Source organism: Papilio polytes, unplaced genomic scaffold, assembly GCF_000836215.1.
Source record: "Papilio polytes unplaced genomic scaffold, Ppol_1.0 DF824269.1, whole genome shotgun sequence".
Taxonomy (NCBI): Eukaryota; Metazoa; Arthropoda; class Insecta; order Lepidoptera; family Papilionidae; genus Papilio; species Papilio polytes.
The window spans coordinates 4,148,230-4,176,016 of NW_013524935.1; the positions used below are offsets into that span (position 1 = coordinate 4,148,230).

The following is a 27,787-nucleotide window of genomic DNA, read 5'->3' on the forward strand; positions in this document are numbered from 1 at the left end:
TAGAGCCTAGTGTAGGAACCAGGCGATCGACCACAAATGTATTAAAAGAAATTTTGTAACTTTATAAATAAATCTTTTTATCTTTTTTTTTTTATCTTTTTTAATTACAGCATTTTTTTGAATAATTCTTTTTTTAATAAAATGCCCTACACTTACGTCACGCCTTAGGCTATATTTTTTAACACCATTAAACTTAGGGGGGTAAATATTTTGGATAAAAACCCTAATGTGGGAAAGAGACCATAAGTTGCTGCCAACATCAAGGAAGCAAGGTTGCCATGGTTTGTCATCGTCATGTCATTTTGACATTTGCAATCGATAGTTTGACACATGTAAACAATAAAATAAAATTTTCATAATTTCATGCGGATGAAGTCGCACGGAAACAGCTAGTAATTTATACACCGACATTGTCCTATTCTTGTAAAATTAACTGTTAAAGTTATCCAATTCGTAAAATTAACTGTCTAAATAAATACAACCAAAACTTTTTAGACTAACAATTCAATTACAAAGTAAGCAAATGAATAATTCCTAAACGTTTTGGCATTCATCAAAAACTTTTAAACAATAGCCAGTAATTGTCTCAACAAATTGCTTTGCGATTCAGTTTGATGACTTTGATAACTTTATTGTCCTTATTACGTGTATTTGGAAGTAATTTCTTTGTATTATAAAACTAGCTGGTCCCGTGCGGCTACATTCGCATGAAATTATGAAAATTCTATTTTAATGTTGACATTTGTCAAATTATCAATTGCAACTGTCAAAATGATATGACATGATGACAAACCGTGGCGATCTTGCTTCCTTGATGTTGGCAGCTTGTAGTTTACGGGCTCTTTCCCACATGAAGGTTTGAATGTTATTCCAATTTATTTATCCCCTTAGTTTAATAACGTAAAAATATTTAGCCCAAAGCGTGGTATGTGTAGGGCTTTCTATTAAAGAAAGAATTGTTAAAAAACAAACTTTGATTCCTGACATCCTACGCCACAAAGTAGTGTGTGTTTGCGCTTTAACATATTAGTATAGATGGGAAAAAAGCAAGCGCACACCTGAATCTTAATAGTAAAAGGACGCTGCTCAGACATCTGTAATTGGAGATGCGTTGCCTACACTTAATCTACGAAGAAGGGTACGCGCAGAAAGAGAATATTTCCTTGTTCTATGTGGGACACATTCGTCAAATCCACTTTCCTGTATAAGGCAAGAGAAGGAAAAGGGACTATTTATCCTTAATTGCTTTCAATGTTTGATTAATGACTTGAATGTGGTATTATAAACTGTAGTCTTATACAATTTTAAAAGCAACTAGTTATATTGATAAGCATTTCGAAGATCAATCTCGTAAACATTAAATTTATTTTATCTTTAGCGTTAAAGTAATGGATAACATTCTCGTAGAAAATTTTATGGTTGATTTATCACCAGTCGTAAGACAGAACAATAACGAAAGTAATGTTAAATTAGATTTTAATCTAAAGTATCAAAATCTACAGATAGAAGATATTTTAGACCAGTTTATTTGATACTTGTTGCTCTCGACTTCGTCCGCATAAGATTAAAGAAAACATAAGCTATTTTACTTACTGAACGTAGCTTTTAATGGTGAAAGAATTTTTGAAATCGACCCAGTAGTTTTTATGATATTCCAATTTATAAAAAAATATAAATCTTTCCTCTTTATATTAGTATAGATTGTGAAATAATATTACATTTTGCGATGTTTTTATTAAATAAAAAATTTAAACCACAAGAAAACTCCACTAAAGAACATTTCCAGACCATTTTTTTATTTCAAACAAATATATTTCAGAACTGAAATCCAATCTGAAATTCGTTTCTGTTGCGACTATTTTAAAGATTTACTCCAAATCCATAATCTTAATTCTCCCAAATTAACCCTCAAGCCGCCGCACACTTTCAATTTAGTTTTATTTTAACAAAAAATGTTATACACTCCAAGCTTCCAAAACGGTACACAAACATAATTTACATTCCATTCGGCTTTCGATTACTGAGCGAGTAAAATAAATCGAATTCACATTCTTGATCCTATTTCAACATTTTCTAAGCTTCCATTTTATTTTGACCTCAATAGTTACTATCGTATAGAATATTCTACTATAAAAAAAACAAAAAGAAACGGTTCAAGTTCCATTGGAGGGCAGTAAATTTATTCGGTGGTCGTAAGTTACTTAATGGAATGGAAATATGTTCAACGATTTGGGGGTTTCGAATGTGTTCTTTGGAACATAAAGTATCAAGTGGCTTTGCTGTTCTGAAACATTGTTATAATGGAACCTCCAGTTTATACTAGAGCGTCGGTGGCTAAGTGGTTTAAGCACTTGTCTTGTAATCTACAGGTCTTGGGTTCAAATTCCGCCATGTACCAATTCAATTTTTCGAATTTTCATACGTACATAATTTACCCGATGTTCTTACGGTGAAGGAAAACATTGTGATGCAACCTGCACATATCGGCGAAGAGATTCAAAGATTGTGTAAAGTCAACCAATGTGGGCCATCGTGGTTGACTATGGTCTAGGGGACGTATAGTGAGCTGGGGATGATGAGTTTATACATAAATATAAATATTTTGACTATAAATTGTATTGTGTTCAGTAGACTGGACAATAATACGCAAAACGATCATCAGCAACGAGGTGTTGCCACTATATTACTTGTCACATATGCAAAAAATTGCATCGCTATCAAAATTGACTTTTACGTAAAATTCAATGCAACTTAGGTTTATAACATAAGTTGGCAGTTAAAAGGTTAAATGGTCTTACAAAAGCAAAATAAAAAGTTAGAAAGTAAAATAAAAAAAGTACTTGAATTTTTTTTTAAATTTCAAATTAAAATCCACTTTCCGCTTTATAAACATTTGCCTGTTTGTCTGTTTGCGAACTCATTTACCGCGTCCGCTGCGAGAGAGGCTTGGAATTAAAGCAAATATTTTTCAATGGACCGAACGACGCTTTGATGAACGGAATCGATTTATTGCAAGTAATAGGTTTCTTTGTGTTTATAAAATCTTATACAAAGGCTGTTTTATATAGAACGTTATTAAATTTTTACTGAATTTAAAATATGTAGTAAACTTTTTCTATAATACCATTTCCATCAATCTTGCATATAAGACATCAATCGAACGATCCTTTGTCGAGAAGTGATAAAAAAAAGTATTATTAAATCAAGTAAGTTACAAATCAATCAGTTGTAGGGACTTCCTTTTAAGTAACCAATAGGCACTTGTGTTAGGAAGTCCCGCTCTTCCCTGTAACACATAATGTAAGATATTCTTGCACAATCTATGCTATGATAATAAAGCGTAAAAACACACCACCCTGTGGCACATATTTAGGACAATTCTTACTTTAACAAAAAGCACTACAGTTACGACACACCCTAGGCCATGTATTTTTACGCTATCAAAGTTAGGAGGCAAATAAATTGGATAAAAACAGTGATGGGAAGAAAAATAAACTTAAGAAAGCTAGGGATATAAAATTACCATCTTGCTGTTTAAAACACACAAAAAAACCTACAGACAAATTATTGACCTTCTTTTGGGAAGTCGGTTAATAAAAGTTTCGAAACTTATTGAAAAATTCAAAATGTTCCTTTGATTTTCATTTTTCTTTTAAAGAAGGGGGGTAAACAAGCGGCGGGAACACAGAGGTGGTCAACGACGCCCATGGACATCCGCATCACCACAGGAACTACAGTTAGGTAGCCGGCCTTTGAGAAAATTGTAGGCTCGCTTCTTGAAGGACTAATACGTATTGGTTTGAAAATACCATTTACTTTTACATTAGTAAATTTCCTAAGTATAAAATAGAGCTACGGATTATCTTAATGCAGATTGAAAATGAATATATTATATTCAATAAGATTACTTATTCAAATCCCTTTAATGTTTACGGAAAACCGAATCAAGAGAAACGTTTTACATGGTCCGTGTTTGGGCATTTCATAAATATTTAAATGGAATCAAAATGTATGAATTATGTAGAATGATAGAATACGACCCTTATCTAACGATATAAAAGGTGTTCCACATTTCATTAATCATAATAATAATAATATAAGCCTTTATTCAGACAATAAATAACAGTTCTAATATAATGTATTATTAATTATAAACAATTATTGTCTGTGTGCCATTTTGACAAAGGCCTCCTCCATGTTGGACCACAGTTTTCTATTTTTCGCCGTTCTGGACCAGGCGCTGCCCGCTGCTGCTTTGATCTCATCGACCCATCGAGTATATGGCCTGCCTCTTTTTCTTTTCTTGTGCTTTGTGTTCATGTTCATGAATAATTTCGACCATTTTTCCTCGCCCCTGATTGTGTGACCCGCCCATTTCTATTTTAATTTTTTAGCCACGATGGTTGCGTCTTTGCTTCTGGTATGCTTCTTGATGTTTGAAATTCTTATTTTGTCCGACAATCTTACCCCTATCATATTCCTATTCAGGGCATTCTGGCACGTTGCTATTTTTTTGTTTTGAGCCTTTGTGGTAGCTCATTAATCATACTTAATATTATAAATGCAAAAGTTTAGATGAATGGATGGATAGATGGATGTTTGTTAGAGTTTGTAGCCTAAACGACTGAATGGATTTCGATTAAATTTGGTACAGATGTAGATGATAGTCTGGAATAACACATAAGCTACTCACTTTTTTTTTAATCCCACGCGAACACAGTCGCGAGCGAAAGCTCTTCTTTAATAAAATATTACATATACATACATTTCATGTTTTAAACACATTCTTTAAATAACTAAAGACATATAAAGATGTAACGTTTCTTAGTGACCAATTTTACGAAATAACAGCGAGTGGTCTTCAAATTAAATAAAAAAACAGTCCTCATTTGTTTGCTATATTAATATTTGAAGTTTTTTTTTTTTATATTATGCATGCTACATTATTCAATAAACTTATTCTATCAACATAAAAATAACAAAACCAGCTTGTTTGCACAAATTCTCATCTGTAAATCAGTCGATTAAGTTTGCCACAATCCGATATTAGAATCTCGCTTCACTTGTATTTCCCTGTCAATGGGGATGTTTCCTAATGTTACAAATCCAAATAATGTTATGTTTAATATTTTAAAGACAGCATTTTATAACCTATAATAACATTTAGAGACCTTGAATGTTTGTCTCAAATTAAATATAAATTAAAAACGCTGCAATATTTTTTACCCTCCATTACTCGATCTCAAACACCAATGACGTCACTTCTTCGCATATAACATGGCAGTGTGACCAACTTCAGTGAATGTCAGTGCATTTTGTAGTTATATTTTTTTTCTAAATGATTGTAATAATTGAGTTTGCGTGTTTTATATTATGAGGACTCCATTATTGAGTGTTTTTATTATTACGACATAAGTTATGATCAAAACATTTTATGAATATTACAAAAGAAAAATATATCAAAATTTATAAGAGTAGGTTATAGTACAATTTATACCTGGTCACACTGGTGTAGGACGCAGTCACTATTTACACACAAACATAATCTTCCACGAGAAGCAACAAGTGTAATTAATACGTTAAAAGTATCACCTGTTTCTGTTCATTTTGGTTTTTTCATTTTTATCTCCATTACTAAAAACAACTTTAGACAACAAAGATTTACGAGTATTATCAATCAATGGTTCTTTCAAATTGACAGTGACAGGCCGTGACGCGAGGTTCGTATGCAAAGAAGTGACGTCATGGGACGTTTTGGGGGGAAATGAAAGAGTTGTTTTTATTTACGTGTTTTTTTATTGAAATAATGAGTACTATATTTTATACTATTTTTTTTCGTGTTCATACATGGTTTATCTACAAAATAAAGGCTATTCCAAAAATTAGGAAACATCCCCATTGTCGAAGGCAAAAGTTTTGAATGTGACAATTTGCCGCTTATCGATTGTTTTAAAATTTTAAAATACATTTTGAGATCAATTGAGTCTATTAACACTTACCAAATAAACAATATAAAAAAAACAATATTTACATCTTACTAATCCATACTAATATTATAAAGAGGAAAAATTTCTATTTTTGTATGTATTGAAATAACTCAAAAACTACTGGGAAGATTAAAAAAAAAATATTTCACTGCTAGAAAGATAAATTACATCTTTGAGTAACATAGGCTATTGTTTTTGAGCAACCGCTAGTGTTATTACAAATATAAAATTTTAGATGGATGGATGTTTGTTAGAGTTTGTAGCCTAAGCGGCTTATCGGATTTCGATTAAAATCGGTGTAGATTTGAGGATAGTCTGGAAGAACACATAGGCTCTCACTCACACTCACTTTTGCTTTTTTTTAATTCCACGCGGACGAGTCGCGGGCGAAAGCTAATATATAGTTAAATATTATTTTGTTACAAATGTCTACAAAATCGGTTTACTGGCAATAATTTTACCTGATAACGTCACAAACCAAACGTATAAGTTGATCGTGCCTCTCTATCGCGTGTTCCGTGCTCTTGCTCGCACGCTCAGCTCAATCAGAACGTGACAGTGCGTCATACTTTATGTTGAATGTAACTGGCTTTATCGATTTATAAGACCTTATCATTTTAACAAAGATAACATTTAGTTATCTTTTTAAACACGTGTTAACTACATTAATTTAAATTTAAAATTAGTTACTCAGGCCAACTGGATAGAACAGAAATATTATTTTAAACATATATAACCACCACGTAAAAGTAAATCGATTTAAAAACATAAATTGCAGCTTTAATCTATACTTCTATCTATACTATTATAATAAAGCGTAAACACACACTTCTTTGTTGCCTAAGATGTCAGCAATTACAACATACTTTTGAATAATTCTTTCTTTAGTAAAAAGCCCTACACTTACGTCATGCTTTAGGCTATATATTTTCACGCCATTAAACTTAGGGGTAAATATTTTGTATAAAAACCCTAATGTGGGAAAGAGACCATAAGTTGCTGCCAACATCAAGAAAGCAACATTGCCATAGTAAGGCAATTGGTATTTTGACATTTGCAATTGAGAATTTGACAAACGTAAAAAATAATAAGCGCCAATATGTTTGGGGTACGAATCGATCTTGCGGTCGAGGGTTCGACTCGCCATTCGACTATTGTCGTGGACCATATCCTAGCACAAGCCTAGAGCTTAATTGGAATGGTTAAAGGAAATATTAGTAAATAAACAAGAATCTACTAGTATTTAAAAAAAAATAAAGAAAAAACATGTTTTTATAATTGAATGCGGTAGAGCCGCATGGGAACAACTAGTTATTTAATAAAAAATCATTGAACACCTGTATCTATTCCATTTAAGTCTCACACTAAGTTTAAAGCCAAGTAATAGAGTTACCTTTAAAACACACAACACTAGTGTTCGAATTCACTAAGTGTATCTTCAGCAAACAAATAAAAAACAATTCCGATAAAAATACGCTAATTCATCCTTATTTCTTTTCATAGCAACGTTACCTATTATTATTACCTATCAAATAAATACACTAACGGTGATTAAAGCATATTAGCGATATATAAGAGGTTGAATAGAGATATATTGTGAGTATATTTCGATATATCATAAACAATGGTTTGGGACGTGAAAGACAAATCGGTGCTTATCACCGGAGGAGCGTCAGGTTTGGGTGCAGCTTACATCCAGGGCTTCCTGAAGGCAGGAGTTAAAGTAAGATAATAACAACCTATGCACTACTTATTAATCCATCTAAATTTTAGCCTTTAAAAAATAGATTTTATAAATATACCCCCAGCTCTTGTTACGTATAACAAATTAATTATAAACCCAAATTATTCCTTTTAACATTATCTCTTCAAATTTTTAGTATTTTTGTCGTATCGCGATTATAATTGTTAAAACAGGAAGCGATTTATTAGAAATGATAAGGTAAAAAATATTACTAAGTACGGAAATATTAACAGCGATTGTGTTTTACAGCAAGTCGCTATCCTAGATATAGCTGAAGATGTAGGCAAAAAGTTCACTGCTGATCTGAACAAAACATACCCTGGGAAGGTGATCTTCGTGAAATGCGACGTTGGCAACGAGGATTGCATCGCAGCAGCATTCAAAGAAGTTGTTGATAAGTTCGTGACTGTCGACATTGTGTTCAATAATGCAGGCATCATGAGCGACGCGCCTCATGTATGGAGGAAGATGTGTGACGTCAATGTGGTACGTACACACACATCTATACTATTATAATAAAAAGTAAACACACACATCTCTGTTGCCTAAGATCTCAGCAATTACAGCATATTTTTGAATAATTCTATTTTTAATAAAAAGACCTATACTTACGTCATGCTTTAGGCTATATATTTGCACGCCATTAAACTTAGGGGGTAAATGTTTTGGATAAAAACCCTAATGTGGGAAAGAGTCCATAAATTGTTGCCAACATCAAGGAAGCAAGATTGCTAAGGTTTGTCATGTCATGTCAATACAATTCCCGTTGCAGGGATTACACATTTGTTTTTCTCGTAGACTCGGAAAGTAATAGTTGGCGTAATATGGGCATGTTTTAAGGGATGAATCGCATGTAAGGAGAAAAGTTATGAGTGTGGTACACCGTCATAGGTAGACCTAGAAAGAGATGGATGTATTGCGTGAAAGGTAGCATGATCAAGAAGGGAGTGATGACTGAGATGACGTATGATAGAGTTATGTGGATGACAAAAATGTGATGCCCCAACTGTACGGGAGTAGGATAAGGAGGAAGATGATGATGACTCGTAGTCCTATGACCCGTAGTCTCGTAGACACGACTTTTTAACTCCCTAATACCCTGCCCGGTCTTCTGTACCTGATGATCACTGTTCTGTAATATATTAAACTCTACAATTGTTACGACGGTATAATATAATTGGAATTCATTACAAAACAAATCGACCTGATAAGAATTTGTTATTTAATCGCTATCAATATTATTATTCAAGATTTACTAGATTACTAAGGACGGATGACTTATAAAAACAAGAATTTGCCCTTAACTCCGTGCGGTATTAAAAAAAAAATAGTAAGTAGCCTATGTTTTCTTCCAGAGTATGTTCTACATATCAAAATTCCTCAAAATCCGTAGTAACGACTTTTGCATTTGTAATATTAGTAAGAAGTAAATTTAACATGTGTGTCATAGTATGACTCACTGAAATGGAAAAGGACACTGTCATATACAGGGGGTCCGAAATGACTCATTACATTTTAATATTAGATAATAATAATGTACAATGAACGTGAAAATATCTGTATTGATAACACTTTATCTCTTAAAGAAGATTATGATAAGGACATTTATTTCATTTCAATCTAAAAGTTTTTACATTTCATAAAAACAACAATTTTTAACAAAAATAATCGAACTAACGAACGAACTTTAAATTTAAAATTTCAATTCTGTTAAACCCTTTAACCATTCCTTGATTTTTTTATACATAAAGGTGGCAAACGAGCAAGCGGCTAAATTCGCCAAAAGCGACGCGACAGCTGCCCATAGACATCCGCAATTTCAGATGCGTTGCCTACCCTAAATCGATGGAGTAGGAGACGCACATAAAGAGGATATTTCCCCTATGCGTCTCCTCCAACATCAAATCCACTTTCCCATCCAATCCTTCTCTTATAAAGAAAAGGTAGGACGGGTTAGGGACTAAAATTGGGTCTCCGGCACCACACTCATCAGAAGAAACGCGGAATCGAGTCCACTTCACGCCTGTTTCTGTCTCGTCGTGGTATTTCACCGGGCGAGCCGACCCATTCCTGCGAAGATGTTAAAGCGGGCTCTACCACTGTAATAAACATTCATTAACTCTGTCTACATTTGCAGCAAGGGTTGATGTCATTTACATACAAAGCCATCAAGCACATGCGCACGGATGAAGAAGGCGCTGGGGGCACCATCATCAACATTGCATCCACCGCGGCGATCTCCAAGGGCGACCTACTACCGGCATACTGCGGCACCAAATCCGCCGTACTACAATTCTCACAGTGCATTGCTGTACGTACAACCTTTTTATTTTTATAGCATAACTAACTTTCACCCGCGACTCTGTCCCCGTGGAATTTAAAAAAAATAAGTAGCATATGTGTTCTTCTAGGCTATCGTCATCTATACCAAATTTCATCAAATCCATGCAATCCATATAGCCGTTAAGGCTACAAACTCTAACAAACATCCATCCCTCTAAACTTTCGCATTTATAATATTAATACGATATATCAGACTAGCTGTTGCTCGCGACTACGTCCACATGAAATTAAGAAATAGTAGAAAATATAGCCTATGTTACTCACTGGTTACGAAGCTTGTAAATAGTGAAAGAACTTTCGAAATCGGTCCAGTAGTTTTTCAGTTATATCAATACTTATCCCACAATTCTTGTAAATTCTCAGATAACAATCCAAAGTATACAATTTGTGATGGAAGTATCGAATTGTACTCTATCTGACAGTGACGTCACTTTTAAGCTATCTGAGCCTTTATCAGCCAGTGGTGGGAGTGAATGATCAGTATTCAATTACTTCCTGTTTCGCTAACCAATCAAATCAGTTAAAAACAACTAAATAGTTATTTATTCGTCGTTCTTATAGGTATTCATATTTTCTACTAATTTATATTAATTTTTCTCTATTATTTTTTGGGTTTTAGACTAATTTATACGAGCGGACCGGTGTAAGAATACTGACTCTATGCCCGGGGCCGACGGACACGCCGCTATTGCACAAGTTAAAGGAAAGGGGCAATGATGAAAAAGCTGGAGAGAGACTAGAAAATTACTTATCAAGTTCCGGTATCATCTCGCAAACGTAAGTAATTACAATAAGTTGTATTGAAAAGGAGTTTCAAATAACGCAAACAGCAGCTATTACAACAGCAAAGGATCACTAGCTGAAATTAATTATCTGAAATTCGTACCCTTTGAAGAGCTCGGAAATTACAAAATTTAGGACTCACTAGCCATAGCCAAGCTTGACTGGTTGACTTCACACACATATTTGAATTTCATCGCCCATCTGTTCGCGATTTTTTTCTTCTCTAGCGGGCACACTTTTGACTAAACTATCGCAAAACTGTTGTACAATTGTTGAATCAACTGTTTAATAGCATAACTAAAAAACGAGTAGTGTGCGCTGGTCCATGTAAGCTCGTAAGACGCAAAGAGAGATTAAACAGTCAAATGTGTGCGCGCGCTCTAAATGTAACGACTTTTAAACAAGTAATATAATTGTAACTAGAGATATTAATTTTAACACTGCACTAGAGATCTCATCAGGAATGCGCGCGAAATCAATCCTACTAATGACACTGACAGCTGTCAGCTAGGGACGTGACGTTTATACCGATAATCTAGTGTTGCGCCAATACTACAGCATGGTACTAATTTTCTTCTTAAAACTACATATAAAATTCGACAATTAGTAACAGATATTACGCCGGTATATGAACATAGGACCTTCATTATAAATCAAGCTTAACTGATCGGCTAATGCTATGAAATTAATTTCTTGTAATTTGTTACAGTGTCGATTCAGCAGTGAACGCGATGTTAAAGATGTACGCAGACGGAGATAACGGTTCCATTTGGTTAACAATTGACAACAAACCAGCAAAGAACATTACGGCCGTTGTTGATGCTGCATTTAATAGTTTTGTTGAAGCTATTATTAATTAAAAGTTTAAGCCTATTCTTGCTTTATTCCTTAGTATATTATATTAATATTTTATTGTCAATATGTTTTATCATCATCCACTTGTCCTTATTCCGTACGGAGGGTCGGGACAGTATGTGCTGCTCTTCCATACATCTCTGCTGTCATATCTGAATCCACTCCTTTCTTAAGCATATCCTCTTGCACACAATCCATCCATACTTTCTTCGGTCCTTGTTTAATCTCCCTTAATAAGTTTTTCACTATTACCTTAATGGCAATTTAATTTAAATTATTCTACATGTACATAAACGCGGTTCCACAACTCAAACATTGTCCATTCCTGTTTGAGTTAAATTGTAGCAATTCCTTTATGTTTAGAGAATTCGAAACTCAAACTAGAGAATGCTTTGACGACTAAAATAACAAGGCCCTTTCACACTGCTGGGCAGAGATAATTTAGAAACCTCTGGCCGTAAATAATTTCACAAAGACATCAGTCTACAATTCCTAGCATTCTTCATTAAATACTGAATACATCACTAACTAAATAAAGGTAACTTATAATATAAAACTCTGGCGTTTTCAGAACTTCCCACCAAGTTTTCATCAAAATTTTTCTAATAATTTAGGAACGTATAACAAACATAAATGTGACAAATTAAAAGCGAAATAAAACCAGCAACTCATAATCCGTAAACAGATTAATTCCAGTTATAGGAATTATAAAATATCTGTTCGTAAAACGGAATGGCGGATAAAAATATTACAAATAAATTAATTTTCCGTACTGGCGACCAGCGAGCGCTCGGTTGCAATTCAATTTGAGCAATAACTTTTCCGCCGGCAATCGCAGTCGGCCTACGAAGTTACAATCTAGAAATGATCCATATTAACTAATAAATTCAGTAGGGAACGAGTAAATACATTAGTGTACATATATTCACATTTTATAGATTACTAGCTTTCGCCTGCGACTCCGTCCGCGTGGAATTAAAAAAACAAAAGTGAGTAGCCTATGTGTTCTTACAGAGTATCCTCTACGTCTATGCCAAATTTCATCGAGATACCTTTAGCTGTATAGGCTACAAACTCTAACAAACATCGATCCATACTTCCATCCATCTAAACTTTTGCATTTATAATATTAGTATAAGTCCTCTGTCACAACCATTTAGAAGTACACAAACAGCAAAACATAGTATTTGGACTACTATACAGTTAATTATGTGAATGGGATAAACTCGGTTATACACCAATCTGTTTTGTCCGTCAGTTGTCACTGCAAGGTTAAAACCGTCATGCAAAACCTAACGTGTGTGACCTGCGTTAGAAATACCGTTTGCGACGTAACAAACTGAGTAATCTACGAGTATATCTCGGTACTCACCGTGATTGAGTCGGCGTCTGCGACAGCAAGGACCCCGAGCCACGCTTATTGAGGGGAGGGCGAGGCGCGGAAGGGCGGCGCTCCACCCCGGACGCGGAGCGGGTCGCCGGCGCACCCTCCGCCGACAGCACGCGCGCCGACACCAACGCCGCTTCCGGACAATGCTATAGACACAAGAGAAATAAGTTGAGGAAAATTTAACTAGCAATATCAATAAAGCTCGTCCTAGGCTTTGACGACCACGTTAATATCATCTGTCTTGTCAAGATAAACTACCGGCTATCCAACAAACCCGCGAACCAACGGCCTAGTCCGTCATTGTAGGACCTAAAATTGCACAATCTTATCGGCTGCCTTAATTGTATCGCAATTTCAGTAACAAATACCAGTGAAACGTAGGTAACGTAACATACTAAATGGTTGTGATTTGCACTTTTGTATTCCACGTTAATAAAACTGCATGGGAATTATTCTTGTAATTATATTACAATCATGAAAACTCATAGCTGCATGGCATGCAATAATAGTTACTTCATCACTGACATCTTTACAGTCCGGTTGTGGTCACCATGTAACAGTGTCAGTGATCAGATTTACCCCGCCACTCTTTTATAGCATTCAGTGGTTAAGGAACCTCCTTAGCTGTTCAAACCTCACGTCATTTTAAATTTAAAACACAAATTTACAAATCAAAATGTCGTTTGAATAAATTCTATTTACAAGATTGCTTTATAATACATTAGTATTTTATTACAGACATTAATCACTTCAGTTCAGTCGATTGTCTACAATGCTACATTTTATGGCTCAATAACTCCGAATGGACCACTTCAGTGAAACATTGTTATGCCCGCAACAGACGCTCAGATAAATTGAAGAGTCGAAATTTTCAGTTAAAACTGCGTGCGGAGGAGTATGTAGCGGTCTTTACTAGTACTTGAAGGTTTCCAACATACGTCAGTATAGTTTTTAATTTAATTGGGTTTTTTTTTAGCAATTCTTATTAAGTAATATTTTATTCTGTATTTTTCAATTTCTATGAACCTCCAAGGTGAAATTGAAGGTCAGTTCTAAAACACGAAACTTTTAATGATCGAAATTTAATTAAAGAAAACTTATCTTTCTTAAGTAAAAAATAAAACAAGTACAAGAGGAAAAGTTGAAAACAAAATTAATATATCTTTCATCAACAATCGAGATAATAAAATGAAATATTTTCTTGTCCGCAAACAAAATGTTTAGTAGACAAACAAAAACAACCAAGTACAAACATTAACGATACAAGAAAAAGAAAAACAAGCCATTGTATTGTAGCACTTGGGAATTTATCCAGAGTATTGACTAAAGTTTATTTCCCATCGGCATGCGGCCTATATACTACTAAAGAAATTCAGAAAACATTTACTGACTTACACTTTTTTCTTTTGTATTTATATACTAGCTTTCGCCCGCCACACCGTCCTCGTGGAGTTAAAAACCAAACCGAATAGCCTATGTGTTCCTCTAGAAAATCATCTACGTCCATGCCAAATTTCATCAAGATTCTTTCGTTAGATTATGCTACAAACTAACAAACATCCATCCATCTATCCAGACTTTCGCATTTATAATATTGGTAAGATATAAGATTTAAAAAACGAATATAAGAGCCCAAAAACGTCATTACAATTTTAAGGGACCGTCCCACAAATTATAAGTAAATTGTCTTATAACAATCCAACGTTTAAAATATGTAATATCGGATTATGTTGCCTTATCTAACAGTGACGTCATTAAGCTATCTCAGCCTCTATCAGCCAGTGGTGGGACTGGCCCTAATTGTAACAATGGTCATAAATTAACCATGAATTTATTCCAGATGTGCATAAAATATCGTGTTCATTTTGACGTGTACATAAATCAATAACGTTATGCGTGTGATCTCAATATTTGTGTCATTTCCACAAGATGGTAATCGTGCCCCGTAAAATCTCATGCGACAAGCAAGGGCGAATAAACGCCCCAATTACAAAGGAAGACCCGCGTGAATTACAAATATAATATAACTGCTATAGTTAAACAGTAGTAGAGAGAATTACATGAAAATTTATTTGCTCATTGATCGAAATTTACACGTAATTCTTAATCCAAACATACTAACTACTATTATAAATGCGATAGTTTGAATGGATGGATGTTTGTTACGAGTTTGTAGCCAAAACGGGTAACGGGTTTCGATGAAATTTGATACTGATGTAGAGGATAGTCTGAAAGAACATAATCTACTCACCTTTTTTTAATTCCACCCGGATATAGTCGCGGGCGAAAGCTAATATTTTACAAAAACATTTTACATACTATGCGAGCTTTAATTGTGTAAAATCTCATATTCGTACGTTCACGTAATTGTTTTAAAAAATAGGCACAAACTTTTCGCTTACGTATTAATATAGTGTTAATTGAAATCCTACTGCCAATCGAAGTTTCAGAATCCACCAGCCAATTCACAAAGCATTTTATATTTGCAATTACAAGTCCTGCATATATTAGCAAAGGACCAACGGATAAGCGTAAAAATAATGGAACCTTCCCTACACTGAATAATTTATAAGACCCACAAAACCCAATCTATTAATCTTCTTCAATAAGCAACATAATGAAAAACATCTAGAATGTTCTCTCGAACAGAACCATCTCTAGTTCTAACGTTCACTACAATCAGCATCGGTGTTAGAAAAGGGCGACCGCCCAGGGCGCCTAGTAGGCAGGGGCGCTACAGATTTACGAATCACTCCCATATGACACTCTCAACGCCCTCCCCCCCGCGCCCAGGGCTCCAAAGGTATGTGATTTACTCCAATATAACACTCTCAACACCGCCCCTCTAATGGCTACAAAGGAAGAGGAAGACCGAAGAAAGTATTGATGGATTGTGTGAAAGAGGATATGCTTAAGAAAGGAGTAGATTCAGATATGACGGCTGATAGAGATGTATGGAAGTGTCGGTTACAATCCTTTAGTGTTAATTTCCCACACTAAAACTACACTTAGAGACCCAATGTATGTTACAATTATAATTTATTACTGGACGTAATTTAGCTAAATGCTAAAATATCCGATACCTCGGTTTCGGATTAAAGATATTTCGTAAAGTAATCAAAGTGAAAGCGTGATTCAATCTTACTAATGGGAGATTGCATCTGCCGAATATCAGAGACGAACTTTATTTCACAGCAACATTACCATAAAAGCAATTTATAGAATTACATTAACGAAAAAAATGTGTAATGTTAACAAAAAAGAGGCAAACCTAAACAAGTCCAAATTAAAATTCAATGTATAATCAAAACGTGAAATTCAGCCTGTTTTAAATATCTGTCTCTGTTCTTCCGGGGGGAGTAAAAGAGATGACAGGCTATCACCTCCTTTAATGTAAAAAGTACTTGGTTTAAGACCATATTATCACTCTAGACGTAGCCTACATTGGCGACGCTTATGAAGCATTCTCATACATTCCATTGTATATGATTAAAAATCTAATTAAAAAATCTTTTTCCCATTAATAAAGCTTCTTATTTACACTAACTACAGCATTTTGATAATTTAGACTTTATGTTGAACTGGTAACTGGTTTGAGATAACATACGAGAGGTAATTACGTTACAGCAACCTTGTAAAGACATGCTGTTTGTATCGATTGCATGTAACAGACACGCGTGTATACCGTGCAAGGCATACATAATGTCCGCCTGAACTTAGGCTTTGTTTAATTTATATAAGACTAACTGTAACTCGCGACTTCGTTCGCGTCAAATTAAAAATTAGCCTACGTTACTTATAGTTAAATTACATTTTTAATAGCGAAAGAATTCTTAAAATCTACTGAGTAATTTCTACTGTGAAATACATACAAAAATACAAATCTTTCCTCTTTATAATATTAGAATAGATTATTCGGATTCGCGAGCAAAAGTATAAATCTACGACTGAGACATTAATTAAAGGATATTATTTACTTTTCACGATAAAAATTTATCTAAACAAACAAAACAAAGTTAAACGCGATAATATCGATAAATTTCCAATTCCAACAGTACATCCCTTATCAGAAAAACAAACATTGTGTCGACAAAATATTTTGTATTCGTCTCAGCATCGCCTAACGAAGCAAAATATTTGTTTTGCCGAAACGAAAACATAAATTACGACGTAAACCGTTGACAAATGTTAGATTTAACGCACCCACCACGATACTGTATTACTTTAAAAAATATAAATAAACCCTGATTAGATAAACAGGTGTTTTTACTATATTATGGACGTCAATGTGGTTATAAGTTAATAAAAAAAAAAACTGTTAACTACCAAACGAGAATAAGCTTTAAACAAAGTAATATTGTACAATATTAGATACGATCTGTTGCCCACGACTTCGCCCGCGTGAAATTATTATAAAGCCACTGATAACTTGCTTTTAAATGGAGAAAGAATTTTTTAAATCGAACCACAAATTAAAAAAAAAATGTCTCATCACAACGCTTTCGGTATAAATATTTACTTTGTACAAGTTAGAATTTCAACAAATAAATCGAAGTATTTTATTTACGCATTTAGTTGGATAATTAATGTTTTGGCTTGTAATTTTTTTACTAGCCGGCCGCCTGCCTGACGCCAAACCCTCCTAGGGACTACTTAAATAATAAATATTAACTATTTTATTTATTATACATGCTTATTAAAAATTAAAATAATTATAAAACAAACAGGGAATAAAAAAATCTGAAATAAAAAACACACACACACTAAAAACACAAACACAAAAATAAGTTCCTCTACTCTGTTTCTGCTTCTGGTCTTTCTTGATTTCTTTGTTGGTGATCGTTCCCTGGGCTAAAGTTGTTGTTGCTGTCCTCTGAGTTTTGATGGGTACCGTTTCCTAAAATATGATTCTTGTGCTGATTTTTGAGTTTCAATCGAAATTTGTTGGAGTCAAAGCTCGTCAAAATTTGTTCATTATGCATCACTGCCATTACCATGGTACTTAAAATGTCCGTATAGGTCCAGTCAAATTTTGCATGAATGATTTCATATGGAGTAAATATGGTATATATTTTTTACTTCCTTACGATCTAATTTATTTTCCTTACTTCGGAACACCAATTATTAAATAACACCAACGAAAAACATAAATAAATAAAATAATTTTCCTTAAAAGAATATGACAGTTGACCGCTGACATTGATTGACATTTATAATTATTATATGGCTTATTCAGGCCATGTACTGGCGAGCCAGTACATACGTCCGGTCCGCTGCTGGCGATAGTGACAGGTTCGGTGTCTCGGTGGGTTTACACCAGGGGTCGGCTTTAAGCCCGTATCTGTTCCTCCTGGTAATGGATGCTTTGACATCAAACATACAGGAGGAGGCACCCTGGTGTATGCTTTATGCCGATGACATCGTGCTTGTCGGGGAGGATGAATGCGAGGTACAGAGCAGGTTGGAAGAATGGCGGGTTAAATTGGAGGGAGCTGGTCTTAAAATTAGCAGGACTAAAACTGAACATTTGTTTTGCGATTTTGGCGGTCCGACCAGCTTCTCTCCAATCGCCTTAAATGGTGTGCCTCTACCAACCTGCTCCGACTTTAAGTACCTCGGTTCTCTAGTCCAGTCCGACGGTGGCGTTGACCGAGACGTAAAAAGCCGAATAAATGCAGGTTGGATGAAATGGCGACAGGTTACTGGTGTGACTTGTGATCCAAGAATGCCTCTTAGGCTTAAGGGACAGATCTACAAGTCCATCATAAGACCTGTCGTATTGTATGGATCTGAATGTTGGCCCACCAAAGTTGCGGATGAAAAGAGATTGCATGTGGCTGAGATGCGTATGTTAAGATGGATGTGTGGTGTGACAAGAATGGATAAAGTTAAGAATGTGTACATTAGAGGAAGTTTGAAAGTAGCGCCAGTGGTGGAGAAATTGAGAAGCAAAAGGTTAGCGTGGTATGGACATGTTATGCGACGAAATGATGGGGACATAAACCAGAAAGTGTTAAGATTGAATGTGGATGGCTACAAAGGAAGAGGAAGACCGAAGAAAGTATGGATGGATTGTGTGAAAGAGGATATGCTTAAGAAAGGAGTGGATTCAGATATGACGGCTGATAGAGATGTATGGAAGAGCAGCACATACTGTGCCGACCCTCCATAAGGGATAAGGGCAAGTGGATGATGATTTAGTTGGATAATTAAGAAGCTTTGCCATTTCTCAAATGAAGCAGCCATAGAATACTAGACGAAGATTGATAACGGAGGTATTGTGATTAATTATTTTGCCGTAGAAAAACCTCTTCAGTAAATTTAAAAGAGGAATGTAAGTTTTCTTGACGCTATTATATTTATAGTGAACGAATTTCCATAACATTCTAAAATGATCCAGAAATTCATTCAGACCCAGATTTCATTTAACTAGCTTTTACCCGCGACTCCGTCTGCGTGAAATTAAAAAATAATAATAAAAACGAAAAAGAAGTAGCCTATGTTACTCACAGACAAATTACCTTACGAAAGAATTTTTCAAATCAGCCTAGTAGTTTTTGAGTCTATTCATTCCAATCAAACAAACAAAGATTTGCTCTTTATAATATTAGTACAGATAGAGATTAAAAGGTTATTTTTTTCGAGAACTTATCATATTATTATTACCTTTAATTAGAGGTAATTAAATGCCTTGGTTTAGTTTTTTTTTTGCACTTTTAACACCATCGTTGTAACATGATAAATCCTACTTGTCATTTATTTATAGTTTTACATATGATATGATATTTAACAGTGGTAGTGCCCGCTTTAACATCTTAGCACGAATTGGCCGGCACGCCCGGTGTAATACCACGACCACACAGAAGACAGGCGTGAAATGGAAGCAATTCCGTGTTTCGTCTGATGAGTGTGGTGCCGGAGGCCTAATTTAAGTCCCTTTCTCTTTACCACCCTTTTCTTACAAGGAGAGGTTGGGAAGAGGAAGTGGATTTGACGGTAGAGGAGATGCACAGGAAGGGGAAATATCCTCTTTCTGTGCGTCTCCTCCTCCGTCGTATAAGGGTAGGCAACGCATCTGCAATTGCGGATGTCTATGGGCAGCGGTCGCTTCGCCATTTTGGCGATTTCAGGGGGCCGCTTGCTCGTTTGCAACTTTATGTTATAAAAAAAAAAACATATGATAAACTTGCTGTTCCCGTGCGACTTCATCCGCATGAAATTATGAAAATTGTTTTATTGATTACATTTGTCAAATTTAATTGCAAGTGTCAAAATGACAGACAAGACATGATGACAAAGCATAGCAATTTCGCTTTCTTGGTGTTGGCAGCAACTTATGGTCTCTTTCCCACATTAGGGTTTTTATCCAAAATATTTACCCCCTAAGTTTAATGGCGTGAAAATATATAGCCTAAAACGTGACGTAAGTGTAGAGCTTTATATTAAAAAAAGAATTATTCAAAAACATGCTGTAATTGCTGACATCTTAGGCGAGAAAGAAGTGTGTGTTTACGCTTTATTATAATAGTATAGATAAATAGATTAAAAACGATTATAAGATTTTTTTATAAACATCACTATTACTGAAGAAAATCAACATTTAATTTACTCGAGCTCTATTACAATACTTATTACGCTGTACCCAATATATGGTCTTGACTTATTTCATATTTCTATTATATTCGGACTCCCTGGGCGTAGGTATGCAATAACGAGGTCGTTGTGCCTTTGTTTGTGCCTTGAGTTATTTGATTTCCACTAACTAGAAACTAGAGTATGCCTTCCAACGTAATATCAAGTGTTTGTTTTTTTTATGAGTTGGCAAACGAGAGTGGCCACGTGAACTCGCATAAACAGCGAAACGACCGCTGTAATAGAAGCGTTGCCTACCCCCCTCGTCGGAAAAGGACACAAACATTATCTTACGAATCTTACTCTTACTAATATTATAAATACGAATGTTTAGATGGATGGATGTTTGTTAGAATTTGTAGTCTAAACGGCTGAACGGATCTCGATGAAAGTCATAGATGTAGAGGATAGTCTGGAAGAACACATATACTTCACTTTTGTTTTTTTTTAAATCCACGCGGACGAAAGCTAGTAATGCATAAAACATTCAAATGCAACTAAACCCAATCCATTTCACAATTGTATGTTGAATCATACTTATATTATAAATGCGAATGTTTAGATGGATGGATGTTTGTTAGAGTTTGTAGCCTAAACGGCTGAACGGATTTCGATGTAATTTGGTACGCGGATGGCGTCGCGAGCGAAAGCTAGTTCTTCATAAATATAGAGCAATAGAACTAAAACGTTGTGGACATATTGTTTGATAAAATCAAGAGTAATTTTTCAATGTCACAACCAACCATTTATTAACACGACAAGGATTTTCTTGACATCTACAAGAAGTACAGTACGGGAAGGATATTTCCAACCCATTTCTGTAAAATCACACTTCTATACAAAGACTGTTGGTTTCTCTCTTTTTATCAGATATTGAAATTTGCCATTTCAAAACTGTTATGGTTGTTTTGGTGAACATGGGATGGAAATTTATTTCCTTGACTGCAAAGCGAACATAAATCTTGTTGCGGTTTAGTTCGGCCTCACGTGACACGCCGCACGGGGGATGGGAAATCAATACATTACGTTCGCCTTGTAACTATTCTGTGTACCCAACCGAAATAAGTGTGCACCAATAGTACAGATATAAGAAAGATACGAAATCTCACAGATACAAATAAATACCAAACCTTTTAAAACGTTATCTATAAGTTTCCCATTGACGTGTGCTTTTAACATTTATAACTAACTAGCTTTCGCCCGCGACTCCGTCCGCGTGGAATTAAAAAAAAACAAGAATGAGTAGCCTATGTGTTCTTCCAGACTATCCACTATATCTACAACAAATTTCAACGAAATCCGTTCAGCCGTTTAGGCTACAAACTCTAACAAACATCCATCCATCCATCTAAACTTTCGCATTTATAATATTAGTATGAAGTATGACTAGCTGTTCCCGTGCGGGTTCATCCGCACGAAATTAAGAAATCTTTATTTTATTGTTTACATTTGTCAAATTCTAAATTGCAAATGTCAAAATTACCGTTACAATAATAACCGTAATGTTGGCACCTTGTATTTTATGATCTCTTTCCCACATGAAGGTTTTTTCCCAAGTTGTTTATCCAATAAGTTTAACATACTCGTAAAAAAAACATATAGCCTAAAGCGTATCGTAAGTATAGGGCTTCAAAAATATGCTGTGATTGCTGAAATCCTACGAAGTAGTGTGTGTTTACGCTTTATTATATTAGTATAGAAGTATAGATAAAGTTTAACTATTTAAAGAAAAATACGCGACAATAAACAAGCCGGTTTTTATGCTACAGAAATCATTGTCATTTGTACAAACAACAATAAGAAAAACAAAAAAATGGATGTAACGAGTTTTATTACTCTAACCGTGGATTACCGTAGTTAATCATGAAACATAGTTATTATCTTAAGTTACTATTTATGGTTATTCGAGTTAATCTGGTGATGGCCACACTAGACAATGCCATCCTGGCCAATCCTGGCCAATGGTATCCTGGCCACCGAAATTCATATATACTCTCCGTATCCATACACAAAATTACAGAAACCCACACTCAGGGCAGCGTTATAGCATTTAATTATAAGTACAAGAAGATATTCAAAACATTTATACAAAAACATAAAATAATCTACCCTATTTGAACAAACAATATGAGAGAAGAAGCTACATGAAATAATATAGTTACTATCTAGCCAGACAACGCACATTATAACAGTGCAAGGTAATCTATTTAAATATTACAGTAAGAAACAACAGTGTACGAATCTACATGATTGCTCACTCAAGTAAGTAAATTATGCGACAAGCTACATGCTTCATACGGGTCGGGATTAACTCCATGCACCTCTAAACGCCCTTGAACGATTCAATAAATAATCCAATATTAAATCATATCTTAACAACTTTATACTCGCAACTTATCTAATAAACAAACCATTTATAATTAAACTTAACTAAAATGGTTTTTTTCTCATTAAAAAGATATAACAAAGAAATATAACTGCATTTTTTTTGACCAACTTCTCAAAAGATAGAGGTACTCAATTCGTCTGTATGTTTTTTAAACGTTATAATTCCATCTTCACGAACATGAATCATTGTCACGTTCCGACTGAACCGAACGTGCAAGCGAGAAAGCAGAACAAACGATAGAGAGGCACGAATCGCCGTAAACCGACTTTTTTAAAGACATGATGTTTCATCAACAATAATCTTCTAATCTCCGAATAGCCGTAGGCCTCTGCAAAGGCTAAATTAAAAAGTAAATCAGAAGAAAGAAGGAGTTTGCGAAACATTTTATATTCTAACATACATACCTTGCTACCAACATTTACAACAAATTATAACTTCTTTAATATACAAAATTGCCAAAATAAACTGCGAAAATATTACACGCAAACAGTAAAAAAACGACACAACATTTTCCTACCCTATTTCGAGGTCGGTAACATCCACTCTAATTTACTAAAGCTATCCGATACACAGGTGCAGACAAACATAAAACCTTTTAGGGGTTAATGGTGCTTTGTCACCATTAGAAACTAATGCCCCGTTTTGTTTTATCTCGCGGACCAACCCCTTTTTTATTCTGTCTAGCGCCGTAACGAGAAAAACACAGACGATTTCTCCAATAAAAATAGTAGTTAGTTACTATTTAACTAGAATAAAATCTATTACATTTTTTATTTTATTACATAACTTTTGCTTTAATGTTCACTTTAATAATGCTCCATTTTTAATATTTGCTACTAAATAAACGCTAGAATTTCGTATGACTAAGTTTAATCTGAAATTTTTTATCTGTGTTATTTCATACACAATAATATATTTTACATTATAAATATGAAACAGTAGGTTGTTTTAGTTCTTCAACGAATTGCATTAGTTGTGAAAGAGTACCAGCCGAGAAAGCGCAGCGGGCGGTTAATGCTTTAACTTCGTAACAAAACAGTTCACTTACATTGTTGCTACAAGCTATATATTTATTACTAAGTAATAGTTCTGGGCTATAGAGGCAAGCTTGTAAGAAAAGAATGAAAGAGCCTGTTGATAGAAAATAGCAAAAATTCGTATAGACATTATCACTATTTTGAACGAATACAGTAAAGAACAATTTTAATAAATTTCTATGAAGATTTGAAACTTAAGACTTCCAAGAGAACTTAATACTGGATGAATTTCTTTCTCATACACAGATGTTAACAATATTGTTTTATAGTAAACGATGATGTTTCTTTAACAAAAACATTTCCCAATAATCAAATAAACGTTAATTTCCAGAGTCTAAATCGAAATGGGAGTTCGTGCGGCAAATTTGTTGAGATCACGAACAGCGATTTCATTCATTCAATCCTCTCTCAGAGGAAATTTAATCTGGAGTTCATTTAAGCCCTTTGATGTATCTTAATAAAATCTTACTTTTATGTTAAAATTACGTTTATTCTGTTACAGTACATTTACCGTAATGTAGCCAACATTTGAACATTTATAATCAGTTACCGAAAGTATTGTTTTTTTTTTTTATAACATAAGGTGGCGAACGAGCAAGTGGCCACCTGAAACCGCCAAAATGGCGAAGCGACCGCTGCCCATAGACATCCGCAATTGCAGATGCGTTGCCTACCCTTATACGACGGAGGAGGAGACGCACATAAAGAGGATATTCCCACTTCCTATGCATCTCCTCCAAAGTCAAATCCACTTCCTCTTCCCAACCTCTCCTTATAAGAAAAGGGTGGTAAAGAGAAAGGGACTTAAATTAGGCCTCCGGCACCACACTCATCAGACGAAACACGGAATTGCTTCCATTTCACGCCTGTCTTCTGTGTGGTCGTGGTATTACACCGGGCGTGCCGGCCCATTCGTGCTAAGATGTTAAAGCGGGCATTACCACTGTTTGATTTATTTCAACTGGAAGAAAAACAACTATTGTATTTACTACATATTCATAGGATAATAACAACGTTAAAACGAAAAATCTAGTTCAATGAAAATCTCTTAAAAATGCAGTTGCCTCGAGGTTCGTTAAACGCATACCAGTCTGTTATTTAGTCACTTCAGATAAAAGCTTTTGTACGAACACAATCGAGTGCACATGTTTGCTTTAATTAAAAACGTTAAGGAACTTAACCTCTTTTCAAAAATAAAATTGTGGTTTCCTTTATACTATGCTGTTCATAAATCTCGCCTGAAAATGAAAAAAACGAGCAGCCCTTGTATTCCAGATTATCCTCTACACCTATGCCAAATTTCATCGAGATAACTTCAGCGGTTTACGCTACAAACAACATACATCCATCCATCTAAACTTTCGCATTTATAATATTCTAAGATTAAAATTTATCATATTAAAATAGATGATCGATATGGAATTCTCTTGAAATTAAAAAGTGCTTGTATTGTTTAAATTAATATTAAAGAGAACTAGTCAAGTATAAAGCCCATCTTCTGTCAGATCAAAAAGTTTACCAACGTATTACCCGTCACAGACTAGAGTTATGTCGATAAACTTTGGTTGTCGACAAAACTTTGTAGGAGCGGAGTAATTTAAATCGAACTTCCAAAGTACAGGCGCTTGCCAAATCTGACGATATTAAATTTCCAATAACCAATGTCAATATCAAATGAAGTTTCAAATTAAATTTCACGAGAATCGAATATTACGTTATCGACAGAACGATGGTAATCTAATGTAATCAGACGAACTTCGACATTACCTTTACTGAAAACAATTTGCATTAAACGTATAATTTCAGCTATCTTTAATTGAATTATCTTTAAAGTATCCAAAGTCGCAAAATGCTTTAGAAAACTACATTAAGATTGAGAAACATAAAGTATTGAGATATGGTCTATTTCATTCGAATATTTGGATCTATTAAAACTAACTCCTCTCACTGGGGAGTGATATTATTTTATTTTATAAGGCAAATTTGAAATATGTGAAAATAATTTGGCGCCTGTGAAAAGAAAATAGCATGTATCACGCTGAGAAAAATTTCAAACAATTACTCCTATGTCATTATTGAGTGCTTAAAAGCATTTTATACAATAGCGTCGCAGTCTTTTATTGTGTAGTCATCAACGTCTAAGTTAACAATAGAAAACAACATATTATGGTCACGTACACGTAAAGACCACCTTTTACTAAAAATAGTTTTAGTAGAAGTGAAATAAAAAGTATGGGTTTTAATGTAGAACTTTAAAAGCGAAATTACTAAAACTAAGGTATTTCAAAGTTCATCATAAACCACGCGATTAATCTTTAAATAAACTTCAAGTAAAATTATACAGTAATATGTGGAAATATTTTAATTATCTTCAGTCTACGTAGAAAGGCTTTTGGCATTAGATACTCTCTCGGGAGTCTTATATTACGTAACTACAATCTGAACTCGTTAGCGGACCAACTTTATAATCTACTTTAGTGGTAAAACAAACATTTAAGTTTTAGCATACTCTTAGATTTTAATCAACATTAAAACATAATTCACTAACAAGAACATTGGTATCCATATTGAAGGTATTCCAATGACAAGACAAGAGTAATTATATCTGCAAATATGTGTAATAGAAGAAAACTAATAAAAAACAACAGGCGTTTTATCATTGTTGTGTTTACACTTAAAAGGCCATTCAAATTCAGTAGATGGCCGTTTGTTACTTAAACAAAAATTCATCGTCATTTCCTTAAATAAATTCCCCAAGACATTTACATACAAAAACAAACAGTGGAATACCCCGACGAAAAGTAAATAATCTATTCAACAGTGTGTACGAATCAATAAGAGAGATGTGTGCCTGAAAAGTGTCAGATACGATAGATTTGGATTTACTCAAGCAACCCACCCGATGTTCGACGAATTTATCGCGGCGGGGAGTAATGGAAAGAATTTTTCCTACTGATTTAAATTTCTTTATTTGAACCTTTCGCACAAAAGAGAGGATCTTTTGAGATCGCTCGAGTCTTTCAAGGACTCTCCGGTATCTCTTGAATAAGTATTGGAATAATCGCTTTGGAGAATCTTTATTATTTAAATCATTAAGTGTGACTTTATTGCTTTACTTAAGCAGCTTTAATTACGTTTTATCGATTTTTTTAATGGAAAAGGGCCTCGGACTATTCTTGGTTAAATTGTTTTGTAGAGATCGCGTAATTATTTGTATTTTATTATTTTATCTTCAACTTATATAGTGCTTAGAAGCATAACATCAAATTCTACCTAGCGTGTAATCGCAAGACTGTCCGCGTCCACCGAAATCGCGAAATTTGCACGGACATAACTACTTTACAAGAAACTTACTGCTTAAATAGGCACTTACCTTAGCAATCTTATGTAGTAGTGCGGTAGTAGAGCTGGTTTTGAACAGTCCTAGAGCGCGTCTCCGTAGCCCTTGTCCGAGGCAAGCCTCCACCGCGCCGCACAACGCAGTCACACCGCCGCTCTCCTCGTGCACAAACTTTCGTGTCACAGCCTGACAGAAAACATATTTTATTACAGCAGAAGAGTGTTAGCCTCTGTTCTGTGTCTAATCGCCTAGATATCTCTTGCCCATAGTAAAATGACTGTATATTA

At 34.7% G+C, this 27,787-nt stretch overlaps 1 protein-coding gene across 4 annotated transcripts in view; it reads right to left on the reverse strand.

The window, feature by feature from the left end:
• The window catches only part of LOC106108656 (small G protein signaling modulator 2-like), a 47,894-nt gene that overhangs the window by 16,433 nt on the left and 3,674 nt on the right, over nt 1-27,787 (reverse strand). For all 4 annotated transcript variants that reach the window (XM_013289915.1, XM_013289923.1, XM_013289922.1 and 1 more), the window contains exons 3-4: nt 27,534-27,686; nt 13,085-13,248 (exon numbers count right to left, since the gene is read on the reverse strand). In XM_013289915.1, coding sequence (XP_013145369.1) covers nt 13,085-13,248; nt 27,534-27,686 — 317 coding nt within the window. The remainder of the gene's footprint in view (nt 1-13,084; nt 13,249-27,533; nt 27,687-27,787) is intronic.